General features: G+C 49.3%; 1 protein-coding gene across 1 annotated transcript; it reads right to left on the bottom strand.

Annotated features, from left to right (window-relative positions):
- Positions 1 to 5,894: 5,894 nt before the first annotated feature.
- On the bottom strand, positions 5,895 to 23,547 carry AKAP8 (A-kinase anchoring protein 8). Its single transcript, XM_068979776.1, has 14 exons — positions 23,504 to 23,547; positions 20,572 to 20,610; positions 19,095 to 19,127; positions 18,309 to 18,585; positions 17,375 to 17,858; positions 16,714 to 16,843; positions 16,427 to 16,473; positions 15,279 to 15,312; positions 13,340 to 13,427; positions 11,330 to 11,471; positions 10,881 to 10,974; positions 10,305 to 10,435; positions 9,083 to 9,178; positions 5,895 to 7,441 (listed from the first exon to the last, which is right to left on the bottom strand). Exons 1-14 carry the CDS (start codon positions 23,520 to 23,522, stop codon positions 7,004 to 7,006), a joined length of 2,052 nt encoding a protein of 683 aa, XP_068835877.1. The 5' UTR covers positions 23,523 to 23,547; the 3' UTR covers positions 5,895 to 7,003.
- Positions 23,548 to 23,561: the final 14 nt, after the last annotated feature.

The raw sequence follows: 23,561 nt of genomic DNA, 5'->3' as shown, positions 1-23,561 counted from the left end.
GAGAATCCCAGGGATGGGGAACCTGGTGGGCTGCTGTCTATGGGGTTGCACAGAGTCGGACATGACTGAAGTGACTTAGCAGCAGCAGCAGCAGGACTACCTCCTACCATATACAAAAAGTAACTCAAAATAGATCATAGACTTAAATGTAAGGGCTAAAACCATAAAACTCTTGGAAGAAAACATAGGGGTAAGTCTTCACAACCTTGGAATTGGCAATGATTTCTTAACTATCACACCCAAAGTACAAGCAACAGAGAAAAAAAGATAAATTGGACTGGACCAAAAACCCATGGATGGGTGCCCAACAGCATTTGTCATTAGGAAAATGTAGGTCAAAACCACAGTAAAAGAGTTCCCTGGCAGTCCAGTGGTTAGGACACCATGCTTTCACTGCCATGGGCCCAGGTTCAATCCCTGATCAGGGAACTAAGATCCCTCATGCCATACAGTGTCGTAAAAAAAATAAAAAATAAAAACTCACAGTGAGACAGATACCACTTCGAAAGGTATGGTTTTTCCTGTGGTCATGTATGGATGTGAGAGTTGGACTATAAAGAATGCCAAGCGCTGAAGAATTGATGCTTTTGAACTGTGGTGTCGGAGGACTCTTTAGAGTCCCTTGGACTGCAAGGAGATCCAACCAGTCCATCCTAAAGGAAATCAGCCCTGAATATTCATTGGAGGGACTGATGCTGAAGCTGAAGCTCCAATCAATACTTTGGCCACCTGATGCGAAGAACTGACTCATTTGAAGAGACCCTGATGCTGGGAAAGATTGAAGGTGGGAGAAGAAGGACGGCAGAGGATGAGATGTTTGGATGGCATCACTGACTCAATGGACATGAGTTTGTGCAAACTCTGGGAGTTGGTGATGGACAGGGAAGCCTGGCGGACTGCAGTCCATGAGGTCACAAAGAATCTGACATGACTGAGCGACTGAACGGAACTGAAGGATGTAGAGAAAGTGGAACCCTTGCAAATTGCTGATTGGAATGGAAAATGGTACAGGTGCTATGAAAAAATCTGGTGGGTGGGTCCTCAAATTTTTAAACATAAGAATTACCATATGATACAGTAATTTCTGTGCTAGGTATATACCCTGCAAAATTGAAAATAGGTACTCAGAGACTTCCCTGGTAGTCCAGTGGTGAAGAATCAGCCTTCCAATGCAGGGGACTCAGGTTCTATCCCTGGAGGTGAACTAAGATCCCACATGTGCACATCACAACTAGAGAGAAACCCACGTGCCTCAACTGCTGAGCCTGTGTGCTCTAGGTCCTGTGCTCCACAACTTGAGAAGCCCCCGATTTCGCCAACAAAGACCTTGCAAAGCCCCCTCCCTCAGAAAAGGTACTCAGTGGATTTCCCTGGCAGTCCAGTGGTTAAGACTCCATGCTTCCAATGCAGGGGGCATGGGTTTAACCTCTCATTAGGTAACTAAGATCCCACATGACATCCAGTGTGCATACTCAGTCTTTCAGTCATGTCCAGCTCTTTGCAACCCTAAGCTTCTCTGTCCATGTAATTTTCCAGGCAAGAATACTGGAGTGGGTTGCTGTTTCCTCCTCCAGGGATCTTCCTGACCCAGGGATTGAACTTGCGTGTCCTGCATTGTCAGGCGGATTCTGGCCACCTGGAAAGCCAGTTGAATAAATGAATACTTCATTCCCTTATATGACTGAATATCCCATTGTGTGTATATGCTACAACTGGATACATAAATGTGGTGTGTCCTTACAACAGGATACTCAGCCATATAAAGGACTGAACTACGGATACTGGCTGCAACATGGAGGAACCTCAAAAACACGAGTGCTTACTTAAGAAGCTGACCAGAATTGATAAATGCCGAGACAGGAAGCAGATGAGTGGTTGTCAGGAGACTAGGGAGGAGGAGTGGGGAGAAACTACTGGTGGATAAGGTTTTCCTTGAAGGGAGAGAGAAATGTCTTAGAACCAGTTACACGTGATGGTTGCACAACTTTGTGGGTGTGCTAAACGCCACTGCACTATCAGCTTTAAAATGGTTAACAGCCCATTTTGTCACATGAATTTCACCTCTTGGGGGAGAAAACCTTGGAAACCACTTTTTTTCAATAGTGCCAAGTATTTATTATACAATAAAAAAAAATACTTATTTGGCTGCACTGGGTCTTAGTTGTGGCAGGCAGGATCTTCACTGCAGCAGGTAAACACATATTAATAGTTCAGGCATGTGGGATCTAGTTCCGACTAGGAAATGAACCCTGGTCCTCTACATTGGGAGTGCAGAGTCTTAGCCACTGGACCACCAGGCAGGTCCCCTTATCTCACTTAATTCTGATACCAGCCCTGTGAGAATGGACAGATTGCTCCCTATCCCACCACATTATGTTATCCCCTAACTGAATTCCACTTTCTTTCAAATACATATAAAGTATACACTCAACCAGATGGCGTTTTGAGAGGAAGTACATAGACTCTTAAGTCTGATTATAGAAAACCAACTAAACCTCATAGGCCTCAGGGTCCTGGTACAAGATAAAGGAAGTGGCCCAGTTCTAAAAGGCTCTTCTACTTTGTTCTAAAATTCTACTCGAGCTCTGAGGTACCTGTCTAATCACTCCTGGCCTCCTTTCTGGTGAGCCAGGGATCACTTTCAGCAGTAGACGTGATTTCTTTATGGTCCAAAATCTTAACAGAAGATTTACAAATACTGATTATGTGAGCACTTTGGTTATTACACTGTATTTTTTCCTCTTTAGCAACTGTGAGTGAGAGTGAAGTTGCTCAGTCGTGTCCGACTCTTTGCGACCCATGGACTGTAGCCTACCAGGCTCCTCTGTCCATGGGGTTTTCCAGGCAATAGTACTGCAGTGGATTGCCACTTCCTTCTCCAGGGGATCTTCCCAACCCAGGGATTGAACCTGGGTCTCCTGCAGTGTAGACGGATGCTTTACCATCTGAGCCACCAGGGAAGTCCCCTATTACACTGTATTTTTTCCTCTTTAGCAACTGTAGTAATTTCATAAAAACCCAATTAGGTCACAAAGACCCACAGTATTACCTAAAGCTTAAACTATTAATAGGTTGACATTCTTAAGATTATTTTTTTGCTGTCAGCCATCTATGGGATCGCACAGAGTCAGACACGACTGAAACCACTTGGCAGCAGCAGCAGCAGAGAATACATTCTCTAAACCTGTTTTTTTGTTGGTGTTTAGTTGCAGCATGCAAACTGTTACAGTTTGTGGCACGTGGGATCCAGTTCCCTGCCTGACCAGGGATTGAACCTGGGCCTCCTGCACTGGGAGTTCGGAGTCTCAGCCACTCGACCACCAGGGAAGTCCCAAACAGGCCTGTGTATTCATCTCAGTATTTCAGAGTCCCACATCTTTTTTTTTCTTTTTGCTGCGTTGGGTCTTAGTTGTGGGTAGTGGGATCTTCGTTGTGGTGCAGATTCTCCAGCTGTGGCTTGTGGGCCTGTGGGTCGTGGGCCCCGAAGCACTCAGGCTTAATTGCTCCATGGCACGTGGGATCTTAGTTCCCCCACTAGGGACTGAACCTGTGTCCCATGCATGGAAGGTGGACTTTGAACTAACTTTTAAACTTTTTGGCTGTGCTGGGTCCTCGTTGCCGCACGGACTTTCATCTAGTTGTGAGGCGTGGGCTTCTCACTGCGGTGGCTTCTCCGGTTGTGGAGCAGAGGCTCTAGGGTCTGCGGGCTTCAGTTAGCTGTGGCTCCCGGGCTCTAGAGCACAGGCTCAATAGACGTGTCACAGAAGCTTAGTCGCTCCGAGGCATTGGGATCTTCCTGCACCAGGGATGGTAGGTGGATTCCTTACCACTGAGCCCCCCGGGATGTCACAGTATTCCCACACCTTTAATGTGGGGCCTTAGAAGTTACTTAACTTCCCTCTCAGGTTTCTTCCCTACAGAGAAGATATAACTGATAAATATTCGTTTCCAATGAGTGAGCCTGTTAACTTATTCCTGTCATCTCAGGCATATTAGGACATCCTTTTGTGCAACCAAGTAATGACTCCCCATCTTGGGGAATGAGGGCCTGATTTAAACCTAAATTTAAGAATAAAATGAACCATGTCATTTCATACTGGGGGTAGGTGGTAAGGGTGGGGGTAAAAAAACATAATAGAAATGCAGATTCAATGGCAGGCCTTGTATTAATTTTACAAGAAAACCAAGGGAATTCCCTGGCAGTTCAGTGGTTAGGACGCCATGCTTTCACTGCAGAGGGCACCAGTGATTGCAGAACTAAGATCCCCCAAGTCACATGGCATGGCAAAAAAACCTAGTTTCATAGTTTTGTTATTCTCTCTCAGACACTTTTGCCTCAAGAGAACAAGCTTCAACGGGCATGCATAACCTGTGACTAAGCCACGTCTATGCAGTATTAGTCAGCAAATGTGGAAAACTCAGCAGTGGCCACAGGACTGGAAGAGGTCAGTTTTCATTCCAACCTTAACTAAGGGCAGTGCCAAAGAATGTTCAGACTACCATACAATTGTGCTCATTTCACATGCTAGGAAGGTTATGCTCAAAATCCTTCAAGCTAGGCCTCAGCAGTACGTTCGAGGCTTCTGGAACTGAGAACTTCCAGATGTACAAGCTGGATTCAGAAAAGGCCTAGGAATCAGAGATCAAATTGCCAACCTTTGTTGGATCATAGGGAAAGCAAGGGAATTTCAGAAAAACATCTACTTCTGCTTCATGAACAACACTAAAGCCTTTGTGGATCACAGCAAACTGTGGAAAATTCCTAGAGATGGGAATGCCAGATCACCTTATCTGTCTGCTAAGAAAACTGTACGCAGGTCAAGAAACGAGTTAGAACCAGACATGAACAACTGACTGGTTCCAAACTGGAAAAGGAGTATGACAAGGCTGTGTATTGTCACCCTGATTATTTAACTTATATGCAGTGTACATCATGGGAAATGCCAGGCTCAAGCTGGAATCAAGATTGCCAGGAGAAATATCAGCAACCTCAGATATGCAGATGATACCACTCTAATGGCACAAAGTGAAGAGGAACCAGTCTCTTGAAAAGGGTGAAAGAGAGTGAAAAGGCTGGCTTAAAACTCAGTGTTCAAAACATGAATATCATGGCATCTAGTCCCATCAGTTCAAGGCAAATAAGATGGGGGAAAAATGTAAACAGTGACAAGTTTTATTTTCTCGGGCTCCAAAATCACTGCGGACAGTGACTACAGCCATGAAATTAAAAGGCGTGTGCTCCATGGAAGGAAATCTATGACAAACGTAGTGTATTAAAAAGCAGAGACATCACTTTGCCAACAAAGGTCCATAGAGTCAAAGCTATGGGTTTTCCAGTAGTCCTATACAGATGTGAGCTGGACCATAAGCAAGGCTGAACACCGAAGAATTGATTCTTTCAAACTGTGGTGTTGGAGAAGACTCTTGGAGTCCCTCGGACAGCATGATCAAACCAGTCAATCCTAAAGGAAATCAACCCTGAAAGTTCCTTGGAAGGACTGATGCTGAAGCTCAATACTTTGGCCACCTGATGCAAAGAGCTGACTCACTGGAAAAGACCCTGATCCTGGAAAGATTGAAGGCAAAAGTAGGGGCTGGAAGAGAAAGAGATGGTTAGATAACATTGCCAATTCAATGGACATGAATCTGAGCAAACTCTGGGAGATGGACAGGGGAGCCTGGCATGCTGTCCATAGGGTTGGAAAGTCGGACACAACTTAGCAACTGAACAAAACAAATGCGGTATTAAGGAATGATGAGCAGAAAAGATTCAGAGGCACTGTTTCTTGCTTACTAAGCAGTTTATTTGTTCTTAGTTCTACCATTTGACTTTTCCATAAATACCCATCTCAAGTCTCCAATAAGGCTCCTTGAGAGCAGTGCACATACCTGTTTTGTCATGAATCAGCACCTGGTATACAACAGGTGCTCTCTTTTCTATCACCTCTTTTCTAATAACGTCCCACTGGCCAGTGCCTTCCTAAGTGTGACAGCTCAAAGGCTTACAGGAAAACAGACCCAGCAGTACCATTTCAAAAGGGCGGTTAATCTTTCAGTTCTTTTGATTACATGAAAGTGTAACTGTTGCTTACTAACCTTCAACACATGCTAGCTTCTCTTTCTTACAGATTCAAAAACTTCCAAAGGAATATTTATCTAAAATAAAATGTTTATTCATTTTCCACAGATAGGTATCTCTATGGCAATTTATATTGATTTTCCATTCACAAGACATCAAATTTTCTTTTTAAATATATATAAGTAAAAGTAACTCAATTTAAAGAAAAACAAGAAACCCTGAAGTAATGCAGAGGTGGGTCACAAATGAGGTAAAACATTGCAAAGGTGATTCACCAAGGACTGAAAGTTGGGAAACAATGCCCCAGGCAAAATATCCTCATTCTTGAGGGTAAGTAGGTGTGCTTCCAATGGTTCACGTGTGAGATTCTTCAGGACTTTGAGAATTCACTGATGTGACAGAATCAAATCACATGTTACCAAGATTCTGCTACCTCTTGTGAAGGAGGATCACACACCACACAGTGTACCACAGAAGCAGAGATCAAAAACCAAAGCCAAAGTAAATTCTTGAAACTTTTAACAAAAACAGTAAAAGCTTTATAAAGCAAGATACATCCTAGTACTGAACTGCTCCCGACCAAAAAATAATAAAAAGGGGTGCATTCAGCCAGTGGCTGTATTTAACAAGCAAAGCATCAGCAAAGTCTTATTATCCAAATTTTATTATTCCAACTACCATGTAAAGAGAGATGTAAAGACAGCCACTTGGGGGAATGTACAACTTTTGCAGCCTTCACACCAAGGCAGAAAGCCTTGTGACGACTCTGTGAGACAAGCCTGTGAGGTACACTTTTCTGAAGGAAATGGCTGTGTCTCTTTGCCAGAATAATATTCCAGTATCACATACCCTAGTACTACTTAGAAGCCAAAGGAGAGAGAATAATGCATCATATAGCCTATCCCTTGAAACAGGGAAGGAGGGTCACTCTGCGGGAGCAGCACCTTTGGGCTCTGCATCAGTCTGCCCCACTGTGGCTTCGGCAGCAGCTGTGACTGTCGAGGTGCTTTCTGGCTCTGCTGCCACGGCTTCCGCTTCGACTCCAGCCTCAGCAGCTTCACCTCCAGCTTCTGCTTCAGTGCTGCCCTTCCCGGGTGCCACTCTGCAGGGAGTCTCTGCTTCGGGGTGGGGACCACTGGTGGCCTCAGCCGTGTCTGCGGGGCCGTCCCGTTCGGCAGGCATCTCCCCATTTTCTGGAGCAGGAGCTTCCTCCCCATCTACTGCACTCACTGCTGCCGTAACCACCTCAGCCAAGACCTGGGCTGCCACCTCCTCAGGGGTCTCCTCCTTATCCTCACCTCCTAAATGCTCATCTCCTTCTATTTCTGCATCACCAGCTTCACTGGTGAAAGGGTCTTCACCCTGGCCAACAAGAGGAAACCCAGGTTAGTGCGGTCTAAACAACTGTCCAAACGAGAGACTGAGGCTCAGGCTGCTGGGAGTTCATGTTTTCATGATGGGCAGAATCAACAAGAGAAACATTTTAAATCACATCAAGTGAGTCCATCCTACATGTGCTCAGAAAAGACATCTCAGAAAAGCTTCATGAGTACTATTTTATACTTGTTATTCAAGCATATAATGATGAGGAAAGGTTTAAAAAGTCATAGATACTCTCAACCCAATTAAAAAAAAAAACAACCCCAAAACCCATAAACCTCATTTTAACAGGAAGTTCAGGCTTTTTTTTTTTATGTGGACCATTTAAAAAGTCTGTATTGAATCTAATACAATACTACTTCTCTTTTGTATTTTGATTTTCTGGCTATGTGGCATGTAGGATCTTAGTTCTCTGACCTGGGGTCAAACTAGCATCCCTTACATTGGAAGGCAAATTCTTCACCACTGGACCACCAGGAAAAGTTCCAAGGCTCTTTCTAGAGTTTTATTTAAGCACACAGCCCTGGCATGAAGGTTACCCCCATTTTACAGTGAAGAAAATGAGACTTACTAAACAGTAATCAGAAAATGTTTTAAAATACAGTGTTTAGGACTTTCCTGGCAGTCCAGTGATTAAGACTCCCAGCTTCCACTACAGGGGATGTGCGTTTGATCCCTGGTTGGGGAAACTAAGATCCCACATACCAAAAAAATAATGGTGTGTAGGGAGTTCCCTGGTGGCCTCATGCTTAGGATTCTGAGCTTTCACTGCCACGGCCTGGATTCAGTCCCTGGTCAGAGAACTGAGATTCCACAAGTCATGAGGTAGGGCCAAAACAAAACCAAGTATTTAGAAGCTTGAGTTAACAGCTGACTCCAGAAACTTTTAAGACTGTCTAAGCCACAAGGTAAAACACTCATCAGTCATGGTTCTTACACTGATTATTTAAATTCTATCCCTTTATGGATGAAATGAATCTTCAAATACTGAAGCAATTAATAACTGAGAAGAGGGCAAACACGTCCTAGTCAGGTTATGCTGAATCCTAACTGCCAGCCCAAATGTTGAAGTCATGGGTCTGAGCACTTAGCAAAATGGGCTTCCAAAGGAGGAACCAGAGACTCTTCCAACCAGACTCCTCTCCAGGATATCCTCCTTGGCGTTGTTTTGATTGCTCTGCTCCTGATACTATGGCACCGCTAGCCCTTCCCTCTCCCTTCTTCCCCATCTTATTGTCGGTTGTCTCTGCCAGCAAAAACACGTTTTAGCATCTAGATGGAGAATTACCATCTACTTTGGTTTTTTGTTTTGTTGTAAGCATCTCACCATCATTTGGGTTGCTATTTTATGGAGAGATAGTCTGGTTTTCTCATGGTGACAGTCAGCACCACTGCACAGATTCATCAAGTAAGACCATTTCCCAGAGTTCCCAGGCAAGCAGTCTGTCTCAGGGAATGCACAATTGTGGAATCCCCAAGCCTGATACATTCCAACATCTCTCAATTCTTCAAAAGACTCAGAAATGCTAAATAGTGCACTTTGGATAGAATTCCAAACCCAGAGAGTTAGTTCATCCTCCATTTCCAAAGCTTTTCCCATCTACTGGACTCTGAAGCACAAACCTTAAGGTATTTTTCCAGCATCTTCACTATATGTCTGTTGTTCAAAACACTCTTAGCCACATGGAGACTTGTTTTCTTGAACTGTTCAGCAGCCAACTACAAAGGGAATCAAACATGAGTTGTTAAAAATGGTGTGCACAGAGGAGCGAGAGAATAAACCAGCCTGGGTACACTGAGTTGTTCTGAGATTCGTCCTATGCAACTAAAATTTCTTCAGTATGGCAAGTCTCCAAGTGCTGGACTCCAAGCAAGCAAGCACTGGAGAAGAATCAGAACTGAGTCTGTGAAATAGTGGGGATAAGTCTAAGACGTTAAAAAGTGCAGGCACACCACTGATGTCCAAGTACCACGCATACAAGCAAGGAAAAAATAAAAACATTTACAGATCAGAAGCTACGTGGACTCAGTAGGGGAAAAGGGCAAGCTTTTTCTTTTCAGTTTTCTGAGTTATACTGACTTTACAAGTAAATTCTATAGGAAAAGTCTGAATGCTGCAAACACTTGACTATTTTAGAGCTTAACTCAGATGATAATCCCTCGTTTGTACAGTGGCTTTTGTCTGGTCTTTAGTAATACCAGGAGATGATGGGCGGGTAGGTAGCTCCAATCTGGTAGTCAGGTAAACTAACCACAGAGATGCTAAACCAGGGCTTGGCAAGCTAGAGCTTGCAGGCCAGACGTGGCCACACCCATTCCCTTTACTTAAGGCCTGTGGCTGTTTCTGCCCATCAGCCACAGACTTGAGGATTAACAAGTTAAGGCAGGGACCTGATGGCTTGCAAAGCTAAAAATACTTACAGTTTGACCCTTTATTTAAAAAAAAAAAAAAAAAGCTGCCAATACTTTGGCAGTTAGCCTCAGGCCCCATCAGCTAGTAAGGATCAAACTAATCCCTGACCCTGAGTCCACCAGACCATTCTGCTATGAGTGGTCCTCAGTCTCACCTTGTAAGAAATCCAGTTTTTCAGCAACTGGGGACTTTACTCATGTGACTTACAGGGAATATTCTCAACACAGGAAAATTTCCAGTCAATCTTAAGCAACACATTTTCCTCACATTTTAATAGAAACTGGGTGCATGTTACAATCACTTCATGAAATGATGGAATATGGCAAAAGCCCCTAAAGAAGTTAACTTCCACATGCATACACACAAAGTGCTGAACCCCTCGCACTGGCAGCCAGGACTGCTTGCCCCACCCCACACCAGGGGGGCACTCACCCGACGGTTGTGATTGTGGTCGACAGAGTGCAGGTGCCGCTGGAGGAGCTGGGGCTGCGCCGGGATCAGCATGTCACAGGCCAGGCAATGAGCAGCCTCTATTTTCTTGAAGAAGTGCTCCTGGCCAATCCCTGTTGACAACAGCCCAGACTTGTGGGATTTGGGTCGGCATCCAAGTGATGCTTCTCTCCCACTAACTCCCCATCAGGGCTCACATTTTCTCCCCATGGCCCTAAAGACTCGGTTAGGACAGAATCTGAGACACACATCACCTGCCCTCCAGCAGGTGCATGGAGACAGAACACACGGCCTCCACACCTGGGAACTTTATTTTTAACTTGTCTCATCCTTTGGTCCTTTCTCTTGACACTAAGGAGGAAAAACATCAGAGTGCTTAAACAGCACCCCAGTAAGCTGCCTGGAGAGCTGTCAGCTACCTTAGGCCACACATGCAGGTCTCCTTCCCTTGCTAAGCGCCCCTCCCATCTGTCTTCTCTTTGTCACATTTTCACCCACCCTGACCCGGGCTCTGCGATCTGGACTAACACCCACCCCCCACCTCAGATCGTAACTCACCTTTGAAAGGATCTGGTTTTGGTTTTGTACTTTCCTTCTCCATCAGCTCCTGACGCCGCTTCTCGATTTTCTTATTCCTGTTTATAATGTATTCCTAGAGAGGTTGGGAGATGCACCAAATGAAATGAGGGGGGAAGGCGCACGTGGGTATTTTTTCAACTGCACCAGAGGCAGCTCATCAAGGGTGACTGCCAAGCCCACGGTGGGTGGTGACAACCTTATCTCAGCTGCTCCCAGGATTGGAAGACAGCCATCAGAGCAGCTCCATGGGCAGAATTCGTGCAAACTACAATGAGTGGAACTCTCAGTGTCCTTCTACCTCAGGGACCTGCACACTGCCATTCTGGAAAAAGAAGTCTTGACCTAGTTTAGGCTTCCCTTCTCTATGGGGTATCCAGCACCTGTAGGATCACTGGCACATGCTGTGATGGAGGCTAAGTATGATTTACCTGGAGGAATTCCACCGTCTTGTCAGGCAGCTTGGTACTTATAAAGCGCAGTGTCTCTTTGTGAAACTTGCTTTGCAAATGCTTCTGGATTTCTTCATCTTCAAAACTCCGGAACTTGCACACAGAACAGGCAAACTGAATCCTGGAGAAGGAAGACAAAAAGAAAAGCAGTGATGGAGATAACCAGTTTATCTGTGCATCAGAGTAACAGTTACTCCAAGCTTCTCCATATTAAGAATCAGAGTACAACCTTCCAAGTATTTCAGGAAAATGATTCCTGTAGCACTCTACCATACCACTCTTTTTGGCCCAAAGAGGTAGAGACTTTTCAGAACTGTGGATTCCCTAAGTCTCTAGCCCACTGCTCTGGGGACCTAGAACCCAACTCCATAGCTTCTCAGATGTTTCTTTCTGCAGCCACTTGGAAGATACAAGACAACTGACCCCATTTAGTACCACAGAATTCCTGATGATCTCACAAAATTCAAAACTCACATGATCTCAGTTCTCCAATGGGACTCAATGGAAGGACACATCATACCTAAAGATGAAAACTGAGGTTTCTTTGTTGTGTGCTTTCAAAATCTCACCAGATATATGCATGCCGTATGACAAGGGGAGAGCACCCCCACAGACAGACTCCCAAACCCCCAGAGCACAGAGCAAGGTGTTGCTTCCCTCAGCTCTGCTCCTCATGGGGTCTAAGAGCAGAGCAGAGGTGCTGTGGCACTCAGGAATCCTCCTCTGCCAAATCAGAGTTCTGCTGGACAAGTGCCACAAGACACCCTTGCCTTTGCAGATACTCCCGAAAGAGGAGTGAAGAGGAAAATCTCCTGGGCCCTGTGTGCACAACTGTCAGGAAGCCACCAAAGAAATACAGGCCCCGCTTCTTTGCTGCATCTTGACCTCCCCTGTGACAACTTCTCCATTTTTTTTGAGGATCTTCAGTCACTAGGGCAGTCTAAGTGAAAGTCGTTGAGTCGTGTCTGTTTGTGACCCCATGGACTGTCCCTGGAATTCTCCAGGCCAGTATCCTGGAGTGGGTAGTCGTTCCCTCTCCAGGGGATCTTCCCAACCCAGGAATCAAACCCAGGTCTCCCACATTGTGGACGGATTCTTTACCAGCCGAGCCACAAGAGAAGCCCAGGGCAGTCTAAAGATTCTTTTAAAACAGTAATCTCAGTTCCCATGTGGCATGAAAACAGATCTAGAATGACCGTCATTTTTATGCATCTGTTTAAAGATAAGATTTCAGTGAATTCTGTAATACTTGGAACTCCTCCTACCCCACTTTCCAGCCTCTATTGTTTGCTCTTTTGCTAAGTGTTACTAGCACAGGAAAACCATTATCCCCATTTCAGCCTTAAGGGCAAGGATTCCCTCTCAAGTCTTCAAGAGAACCTGCGCACAGGGAAGTAGCCAGCTTGGTCAAGGCCTCATCAACCATGTACTCCAGTGGTTTATGAGGAGAGGTACAGTGTACCCACACCGATGCCCTTGACGGTTTGCACTGGTGCTTTTAAATCTTGAGGTTTAACATCTATACATGTCAAACTCCACAAGTGGTTTGGATTTACATGGACGAGGCATCCAAAACACTTTGGCAGCTCAGCTAAACACACTTCACCTGTCTGGAATGACAGCCAAGAGACAAGGGAACTCCTCACAGGCCTACAGGAGGGCAAGCAACACCAGCAAGGCTAAGACTCAGTGTGTTTCCCAAGTTTTGTCTCCCATCGACCTGACGAGGCTTTCCTGACACACACCAAGAGTCAGACAGTAGGCTGCTGGAGAGGAAAAGCAAGACAGGGAAGGACACAGACAGCAGGTGGGCCGTAGTGTGAGTGGGGTGGGCAGGCCGTGTCCTCCCCAGCTCGTCCCAACCGTGTCAGGCCCTAGGCGTAGGGGAGTGGAAATGAGGTGACCAGGCCCCTCACCGCCCCCACTACGGAGTGAAGACAGCGGAGCTCAGGAGAGCCTTGACAGCGCCCGCCTCATCTGCCTCCTCACCTGTCAGCCGCTCGGTCTCGCATCCTGTCTCTCCTCCTCTGCTTTTCCCTCCTCTTCTTCACTTCATCGTCCTCGTCGTCCTTCTCTCCTGCAACAGAGAAGTACCTTCCAGACCCTCTGAGGCGCCGGTAGAGGCGCTGAGCACCAGGGCTTTGACGGGGGCCACAGCTGTGCCACCATACCCCATGCCCTGCTGCGCCTTCCACACACGGCAGGGTCAGGACACCCTGAGGCAGCAAGGGGCTGTCAAAGGCTCCCAAAAGGAGTGGGCCTTTGATGAGAACTCTGAGCAGTTCCCAGGGGAGTCACGTCACTCCCCCCCAGGGCCTGATAAGGTTGGGATGGGCCAGGGACACGGCCCGCCCACCCCACTCACACTACGGCCCGCTTGCTCTGTCCTTCCCTATCTTGCTTTTCCAGTCCAGCACCCTACCATTGGGTCTTCTCCCAATGTGACTTAAGGAGACAGAGAAGCGGTTCTCCCCAGGCAGCAGCTGGACGGCCTTAGAGAGTGACGCCAGCCACTCTGCCGCCCTCCGCCCCACCTCCAGGTGGGCCATGACAGCCGTCCTGCCGGCCTCCTCTGGGCTAGGGCCTCAGCAGGTCTGACAATCCCTGCTGGCCTGGACTCTACCTCCCACTCACCAGAACCATCAATCTCTGGTTTTCCCAGCGATATGCAGGAAGCAATCCCAGAAATAAAAATGGGAAGAGACCAAACGGTCCTCTGTCCATCCCATGGGGCCAGCGCGGGAGCTCTGGAGAGAGCCGTGCAGCCCAGAGGTGCAGCCTGGCCCAGGCTGCCTCACCGCGGCTCAGGGCCAGGGCCAGACGCTGAAACAAGGTTGGATAAGCATCTGAACTGTAACCCCTACCCCTGATGCCAGTCACGAGACTGTCCCACGAAGATGGCGACCGGTGTGCGCTGCTCAGAAGCCTCTCAAAAGGGCGTGTGGGATTTTTGGCAAGAGGTCACTGCCTGAAACTATTACTGCTGTTTAATAGCAAAGTCATCCCAGGTAGGCAGCAGGACCTGTGCGCAATAAACATGTCACCTTTGCTTTAGCATTTACCCCGCTGCACGAGCCGCTAAATGCTCTGTGGTCCCACGCTATTGATGTAATTGCCTCAGTAAACAGGGCAGGAGGACCTCAGAGGGTTGGCTAAACCTGAACATGTAAGAGAAGGAGCATTTAAGTCAGGGCCTTCATAATTAATGGGAGTAGCCTGTGGGAAACCAGCTATGGACGTACCCACGGGACCAGGAGAGAAGCAAGTGGCTGCCTCTCCACACCCCTCCTGAAGGGCTTAATGGTGCTCTGTTCTTGCCACTCATTTGGGCCTCTCACGTCTGGAACTGCTGGGGCCTGCTGAGCAGTGCCTGCCTCTGGAGGATCCAGGCTGCCCCCCCAACCCCCGGCTCCCCTCCCAGGCAGGCGTCTGATCTCTGCCCCACACTGTGCCAGTGTCTCCACCACAGGGGCCGGAAGCATGGCCCTGGCCTGGCAAGCAAGGGGACTGTGGACAGAATGAAGCCCAGGAGCAAACAGTACAGGCACCTGCACTGGCCAACGGGGGAACAGAGAAGGCAGGCTGGAGGGCGCCTTTTCTTTTCTCTCTTGCATTTCTGAGACTCTTTTCCCTACCGCTTCGAGCTACTGCAGACACCCAGAGACGAGTTCCCCCGGCCTCCAGGGCCTGCACTGAGTGAGGCAAGCAGACCTATTTCCAGCAAGTGTTGCTGCAAACACCAAGGCAAAGCCTCACAGCGAGTGGCAAGGCCAAGGCCCACCCGGCAGCCACAGCCCCTCTTCTGCCCTGAGCCTCCAGCCCCTCCTTCAACCTTGCTCAGAAGCCCAGGTGGCTGGGCGTCAGGCAGTGAGTACAGGGCAGCTGGGCAGACACAAGAAAGCTCAAAGGGATTCTGGGGCATGCCTACCTCTTTGCCTCCCGGAGTCAAAGGATTCGTCCTCCTGAAAAAGGGCACAAAGGCACACTGTGAGGTAGAATTTCTAGAGCTCTCCACAAGAAGCCAAGCCACCTGCCACCAGGAACATAGCCACAGAGCATCAGGACAAGACCCAGGGCCACAGGATGGGGCCTGAGTGTCCTGTCACTAGTCCCGCTTGCCTTCTGAGGCTCTGTGCTAACAACTAACTTGCTTTTTTTAAATTAAAGACACAGAGTAGCTTTAAAGCTAGAGAATTACCTTTGGCAAACGCACAGTTCTGCATGTGGGAATACCAAAAGTTCACCCATCAACAATGTCAAGAAACCCCAATTTGTAGAAAGAGCTAGTCCTAGCACTCTTTCCTGAAAATGGGCTTTATGACATTTCCCAGCCACTTGTTTACATCTACCAAAGGTTATAACAAGTCAGATATAGGTAAAAACTCATGTAACTGAACCCATTCCTTAGACATCAAGCTGACATACAGATCTATCAGCAGGTATACAGAAATCCCCAACAAGATCTAAACAGCCTAGACAGGGACAAGCAAGACCATCAGAAGAGCTGAAAAGTCACTGTACCCAGGGCCTTCCTCCCCTCCCCCAAGCTCATCTGACCATCAGAAGCCCCTGGATGAAGTTTCATACGCCCAGATTTCCAGGTCCTGCCCCAGACTTGGATCAGAGTTTGCAGGAGGCGGCAAAGGCTTGCACCCCAGGTGCTTGTGCCTGGTCCTGGCTAAGAGCCAGCCTCCCATCTCCCATGACCGGTTTTAAGAGCTCAAGGACAGGGATGCAACTCAGCACCAGCCTAGAGCTGGCAGCAAATGAGTCTTCAGTGCCTATTTGAAAGCCTCAGCCTACGTGGCCACTGCAGTTACCACGTGGCAGCCAGGCACATCACTGTGAGGACCTAGGAATGGCTGGGGAGAGGGCTCGGAACGTTTTCAGGAAAACAAGGATTGTTTCAAGTGGAAAACTCTCAGAAACCAAGCTGCAAGTCTGATTATTAAATCGACTCATGAGGTGGAGTTGAATCTACCACAGCAGCTGTTCCTGCCTCTCTGTGAGGAAGACACTAAAGGAGGAAAACCCAGACTACAGACACTGGAGGTTGATCGGTAAAGGCCAACTTACACCCCTGAATTCTTCATCTCCTGAGCGGAAGTCACCAGCTCCATCATCTACCAAACACAAAGGAATAAAGAAAGTCAGCCCCTTGGCAGCGGGCCCACTCTGTTTTCACTTCCCAAACTCACTGTCCAGAGTGACTGTGCTCATCCTGACTACAGCGGGGACTGTGAGAGTGCGAGTGACACACGTCACTGAGTTCCCATGTGCACTGTCCAGACAGGCAGGCAGAGCACCAAACACGCAACTGACCCACCTTATACCCACGCTGGCCTACTGGCCCCAGGGCGTACCGTTTTCAGAAAAATCTCCTTCGCTGTCAGCTCGAGCTTGTTTGGTGTCAGGCTCGTCATAAATCTGCAGCTGCTTCCGTTTCCTGCCCAAGCTTTCTGGGCCGCAGCGATTGAACCCTCTCCGCCGAGGCTACAAACAGAAGCACACTCTCATGTATTGCTTACTCTGATGGTCCCCATTTGTCCCCAGAGCAATGAAGAACAGAGGGGTTGTAAGGTCAGAGAACAAGGGCAGGAAAGGTCTTTCAGAAAGCAAAGGAAGACAGCATGGTTGGAACCTCTCCCACCCTCACCCCCCTGCCGAAACACAAAAACTTTATGCTGAGTGAAAGAAGCCAGACACAAAAGGCCACGTATTACACGACTGCATTCATATGAAATGTCCAGAAGGACATCTAGAGACAAAAGCTAGATTAGCTGTTGCCATGGGTTGAGGGAGAGAGAGGAAATGACAGGTTTCTTTCTGGGATGATGGAAACACTCTTAATTACATAGTAGTGAAGAGTGAAGGTTGCACAATTCTGTACATTTTCACTAGAAGTTGAATTGCACTTAAAAACAAAAAGTGACATAAGGTCTGGTAAGATCTCTAAAATACTTTAAAGATAAACATATAAAAAGAAATGCAAACAAGGCAGGTTAGAACTTGGCAAAGGCTCACCTGATCTCTTATCCGGGTCTGTGACCGGCCACACCCATAGGGCACAGAGTTGTCATAACCTCCTGCACCCTGGATGCCCATCATGCCAAAGTCAGGGGCCGGGGACTGGGAGAAGAGGGAAGGTGGGGGCCTGCTGGGGGAGGGGCCGCCAAGGCCCCGCCCACCCACATAGTTCATCTCTGTCCACGGAGCAGAAAGAGGCTCAGAGGCGGCTGCAGGTGGCATGAAGGGGTCACTGCGCACAAATGTGCTGGGGTTGCTCCGGTCCTGAAAGCGGCCCTGGCTGCGGCCCCGCATGAAGCCATCGAGGGAGCCCCGCTCACGGGCTGGGTCCCGGCAGTCACTGTACTGACCACCAAAGCCACCATTGCGGTCGGGCCCCAAGTCAAAGTCATAGTCGTAGCTGTAGCTGGGGCGGTAGGGATTGTGCTCAGGCAGGCAAGGCCTGGAATCATAGGATTCAAACGACTGGAAGCGAAAGGAGCTGCAAAGAAAGCACAACCCATCACCATACTGTCCAGGCATCATCTCAACACCTCCTGCAAAGCACACCTCCCTACATTCAGAGCAGCAAAACCAAACTGCCACGCACCCCTCTGAGATGCTCACAGAGTAAAACAGACCAAATCCCTTTGAAACACCACTGAACAAGGGGAGTGAAACCCTGGCCACAGGAACAGGGAGAAGATGCTGGGTGCTTGATGCAGACGTAAGGGGTCTTACATAATTGAGCTAACGGCCATGCCCTAAGGCCCACCACCCAGGAAACCAGCAAGTCCTACCAAATGCCTCTGCCCCAATAAAGGCTCAACTTATCTGGCCTACACTGTGGAGGGAGCTAGGGAAGAGCCCTCCCAGGACAAGCAGGTGCCCACTCCCTCTATACAAAGCGGGGCACCCGGGACCCTCGGGAAGGGCTCAGGTCTATAATCACCTCTCCCGGTCCTGCATGCCCTCCCCACCGCTGCTGCTCCCGCCCCTTCCTCCTTCCTTGGACATCATGTCCAAGCGCTGGTTGATCTTGGCGATGAGGGAGTCAGAACTGTCAGAGCATGGTTCTGGGCCGTAAGAAGCCATGTGCATGGCAGGGCCCCCAGGCGCCAGGCCGTCGCTGGCCTTGGTGGCCTCCCATGAGGCTGGGCCGTAGCTGTAAGTTGCTCCGGTGGTGACGCTGGTGTTCTGGGCACCATAGTAATTGTAGTTTTCATAACCTGATGGAGGGAGGAAGAGCTAAGTCAGATCTCAGCAGCTACAAGACCAGTCCCTGGGGGACAAGTCAGGCAAGGAGCACCCACCACCTATGGAGAAGAAAGAGGGTCCTGGGACCAAGGGCTGCTGCCACTGCCCCCGCACTGCACACGTCACCTGCCAACAGGCGGCAGGAGGGCACGGCCTCAACTCTGAGCGGTGGGTTTTCTATACCGAATCATAAGACTTGCTTCTCATCCAAAGCCAGAGAGCCCAGGAGCTGGCAGTTGAAAGACTGATGGACCCACCAAAGAGCAGACCACCACCACAACCCTCCCTACCCCCTACCTCCAGCAAGCTCCCTTGGAGGCCTGCCCCCAGCCCTGCCCCATATCTCAGACCCAGTCTGCTGAGGCTTCAGGACAACCATGAGCACACCAAGGATGGGAGATGGGGGTCCCTGCACCCCAGCCCCTCGAGGTAGCTGGTCAGAGGCCTACTCACCCACCCACAGACCCCTAGAAGGGCGTACCTTGCCAGCTGGCCACACCAGTTCCATATGTACCTTAAATTAGAAGAAACAAAAACATACAAGATTTCGGTTTACAAAACGAAGGCATCTAAGACGTAGTTCCTCACCCCGACCCCAGCCTAGACACTGAAGGACAGTCATCACCTCACTCCACTATCCACAGGGCCAGAGCTGGGGGTGGCTAGGTCAGTGCTGCAAGGAGGCACCCCTGGTTGCCCACTGAGGTCAGGAAAGGTGGGGTCCACTAGGTGTAAAACTCATTTCCTACAGAAATGCTCAGCTAAGCATGACCAGGGCATCTCTCCTAAGGAAGCTGTCCTTTAGGGCAACAGAAAGGACACTACAGTCTTTTTCCAGGAAGCTCGTCCAGCGTGGGCCAGCAGCGAAGAGGCTGCCAGGCCAGGCCCCCAGGCAGAGCTGTTCCAAAGTGCCAGTTTCACCAGGCGCCAGATCTAAGGCACCGCCAACAGCACGGAGTGCACTGGTGGAAAATCACGTCCCCAGCTCAACTGAACAGGGGACATCGTGTGCCTGGGCAACACACAAGGCCTCCTGCTGGGATACTAGGTGATGGGTGGAAAAGTGACTCAAAAGCGACCCTGCTGCCAGTGGTGCAAGGGCCAAGTTCCAGGCTCAGAAAACAAAGGAAACCTTCAACCAATCCCCTGGACAAATGCTGGCAAAAAGCAGAAAACCTCGCCCACCAGAGAGCACATTCTAGTTCTTCAAACACACTAAGTACCATGATGGGGACTCCTGAGCAGGGTCCATGGACGGGCCCAGGGCCTAATCCAGTCCACAGCCCTGTTTTTGTAGGGCCCACAAGCTAAGAATGGGTTTTATGTTTTTAAACGGTTGGGGAACAAACAAACAAAAAAAGTTAAAATAATACTTCATAACATGCAAATTCTAACAAAAGACACATTTTCATATCTGTCAAAGCTCACAAAACTGTGCAACAGAGTAAAAACTAATGTAAACTATAGACCATACATTGTATGAACACTGGCTTATAAACTGTAACACATTCTGCTAACTATAATAATGAAGGAAATTGTGCCTGAGTCGAAGATAGGCTGTGAGTGTGCATATGAAGTTCTATGTACTATCTGATCAATCCCGTAAGCCTAAAACTACTGAAAAGTATCATTTATAAAAATCTTTGGTTATACCCTCGACCATTTACTTAAGATAGAACAACAAAAATTGTTAAAATAAAGACTGTTCGATGACATAATGGAAATCACATGGTATGCAAATTTCAGTGTGTTTATGTAAACATTATTGGCACACATTCCTACCTACTGGTTTATAAACTGTCTATGGTGGCTTCTGCACTATAGCGACTATGTAGCCTGCAAAGTAAAAAAATTTACTATCTGGCCCTTTACAAAAAAGGCTTCCTGGTTTCAGCTATGTTCATGATAGAGCTGGGGGCGGGTAGCCCATGCCTCCCTGACAAGCAGGTCTCACTTACCCTGGGTGTTGGTAGGTCCAGCACTCCATGCCCCATAACCTGTGAACATATTTGTGAGTTACAGTCATACTTGTCACAACAGAGAACAAGTGCTTCTGAGGAGCATAAAGGAATCTCCTTGAAGGAGATGAGTGCCAGTCTTACAAGAAGGCAGCACAACCACAACAATGCCCCCCTAAAAGTCATCCCACAGCTGGCTTTTGCATTATCACACTCCACCTGCCTGAGGTCAAAGCAGAAAAAAGAGGAGGGGGATGGGCCTCTGCGCCAGTTTGGTCCATCGCCTGCTGAGGGATCTTGACCTAAGCCTCAACCCACAACTAAGGAAGACACAGGACTAGCTACCAGCTCACTCACCATTAGAACACAGTCCCCACCCCCAGCCCCCTCAGGCAGCCATGAAGTGAAGTGAAGTGAACTCGCTCAGTCGTGCCCGACTCTTTGTGACCCCATGGACTGTAGCCTACCAGGCTCCTCCCTCCAAGGGATTCTCCCTCCATGGGATTTTCCAGGCAAGAGTACTGGAGTGGGTTGCCATTTCCTTCTGCAGGGGATCTTCCTGACCCAGGGACTGAACCTGGATCTCCCGCATTCCAGGCAAACGCTTAACCTCTGAGCCACCAGGGAAGAACCTCCTAACTGGGAACAAACTTTGACTATCTGGAGCCAACAGCTGTGCCTCCGCAGGCCTCGCTTCTTTTGACTCTGAACTCTCCAATGCTCCTCTGGGCCTTGAAGTCCCAGGGCTTCAGCCTGGTCCTGAGGCATCAGATGGCATTCCTCTCTGTAGTGGCTCCCCCGGCCCCTCTGGACACTCCCATGACAGCATCTATCTGGTCCCTCTTCATCTGTGTTTCCAGCCTGACACTGAGCTGGGCACAGGCAACCTTTCACACCTGCCAAATGACTTCACTTCTGCAAAGCCTCCTCTCTCTCAAATACTTCCCTTCTCTCTTACCAGGACTGGAGTAGGAAATGGCAACTCATTCCGGTACTCTTGCCTAGAAAATCCCATGGACAGAAAAGTCTGGTGGACTGCAGTTCGTGGGGTTGCAAGAGCTGGACGTGAGTTAGCGACGGAGCATGAATGTTCCTACCAAGACAATCCAAACCATTAGATGAATGCCTACTGTATGCCCACACAAGACTGACACTCAGCTGGTGATCCCAGAATGCCATTCAGAGGGAGCTAGAGAGCTAAGGCTCAGACGTTATGGGACTTGAAGTCACCCTGCTGAAGGTTATCTCCCGTCACACAGATTTCCACGTCTATGCAGCAGAAAAGCAGAGTAGTGATTCCCACAGCAACTGACCAACTCTGTGGCACTGGTCTAACTAAGCAGCATAAACCATTCACATAACCTCAAGACTCTTGAAATAGGTACTGTTCACTCTGCTGTACACAGGGGTTCCAGAGGATAAGTCACTTGCCCAAGAACATGTTAAGGAGCAGGAAGAGGAGGACTTGGACCCAGATCGAGGTGCCTCCGAGGGCCAATGAGCAACTCTTAAACCTCAACAAGTCTTAGGAAATAACTCTAGGTGGAAAAGCTACAGGATTCTGGGAGGCCGCTGCACCTAAACCGAGTCTGAAAAGGTTTTCCGGTAGGTAGGAAGGGGAGCAGGGTGTAACCCCTCTAAGCTAAGAGCACAGGTAAGGCAGGATTATTACTAGCTGAAAAATCTGGTTAGGGAAGCAGGCAAAGAAGGGTGAGATCCAGTCTGACTGCCGAAAAGACCGGAGAACCAGGCTGAACCGCTCAACGACCCTGGAGACACCCAAGCACACCAGGGCACCAGGACCTTTCTGCTTCTCTGCAATTTCTGCTGCTGGCCTCCTGCTAATGCTGCCCTTTCAAAACACGCGCTTTCCCTGCGGCAGCCAAGATCTGATCGCCCGTGTCTGAACCTCATAAGGCAGGACAGAGATCCGCGCCAGGTCAAGCCCAGTCCTGCATATTCCAACTATTCCCTGCAGGTAAACGCGGCTTCCAGCAAGCAGCAAAGGCCTCCTAGGAGGCTCAGATTCCAGAAACGGAGCAGGTCGCTCGAGGTCCGTCCTGCCGCAGGCCCTGAAATCCAAGTGGGTAAAGGGCACTTTCCACCTCACACAGCCCCTCCGGCGTCTCCAGGCCACCACAGACGACAACCTTTAGGAGAACCACCAGTCTGTCACGACCCCAGAGCACATAGTTTCCAGGCTTTGATCAAGAAGGTACCCCGCATCTGACCCTCAGTGTCTTGTCCCAGATGTGCTTGAGCCAGGTCCGCGACAGTCGCCCAGTGAGGCTGATAACCGCAGAGGCTGCACTAGGCCCGGCTGCTCTGCACCGCCCGACTGGCGGCAAGGGGTCCGAACCTGCGCCGCCCACACGGCCTTCGGGACCAGCGCCCCAGACCTCCTGTGCCACACAGAGGCCCCAGTCAACCCCGCAGGTTCCCAGACAGGCAGGCACCACAGCTCGGGAAAAGGCAGCGATCCCGTCTCGGTCCCAGGCCACAGACCCCGCGCGCCCCACGAGATCCCGTCATAGCTCCGCCTCCCAGCGCCGCCATTTTGTGGCGTCTTCCAAAAGGGACACAGGGCCTGCGAACGGCGGGGTTCAGCAGGGCCCGGCCGACCCAGCCGAGGGTGAAAAACTGAAACTGCGCCGAATGCCTGAAGCGCCCCCCGAAGTCCGCCCCAGCGTCGGGCCGCCGAACTCGGCCAACGTGCTCTGGCCCTGTCGGCCAATCCGCACGCAGCGCCCCGGGAACGACAGGGCCGAGGTCCAATGAGCTGCGCGCGCGCGCCCCGGCCGCCTCTCCACCAAGACCGAGCTGCGGTAACCGCGCTCGGGTGTAGTCTCCGGCCCGCGGCCCCCTGCACGGCGTCGGAACTGTGCCCGGACACCACCTTCCCGCCCCACCCCGCAGAGTCGCCCACACCAACCTCCGTAGCCCTGATCCATGTCTTCAGCTCCGCCCGCCAAACAGCTCCTTTTTCTAGG

This window comes from Capricornis sumatraensis, chromosome 9 (assembly GCF_032405125.1).
Source record: "Capricornis sumatraensis isolate serow.1 chromosome 9, serow.2, whole genome shotgun sequence".
Taxonomy (NCBI): Eukaryota; Metazoa; Chordata; class Mammalia; order Artiodactyla; family Bovidae; genus Capricornis; species Capricornis sumatraensis.
The sequence above is the reverse complement of the archived record's forward strand: the minus strand, read 5'-3'. Positions and strand labels throughout refer to the sequence as shown.

Coding starts and splice junctions, on each gene's coding strand:
- AKAP8 (XM_068979776.1), bottom strand. Junction 16,844..17,374: donor AGACCCGGATAAGAGATCAG/GTGAGCCTTTGC, acceptor TTCTGTTTGTAG/CCTCGGCGGAGAGGGTTCAA. Junction 13,428..15,278: donor TGACTCCGGGAGGCAAAGAG/GTAGGCATGCCC, acceptor TCTCTGTTGCAG/GAGAGAAGGACGACGAGGAC.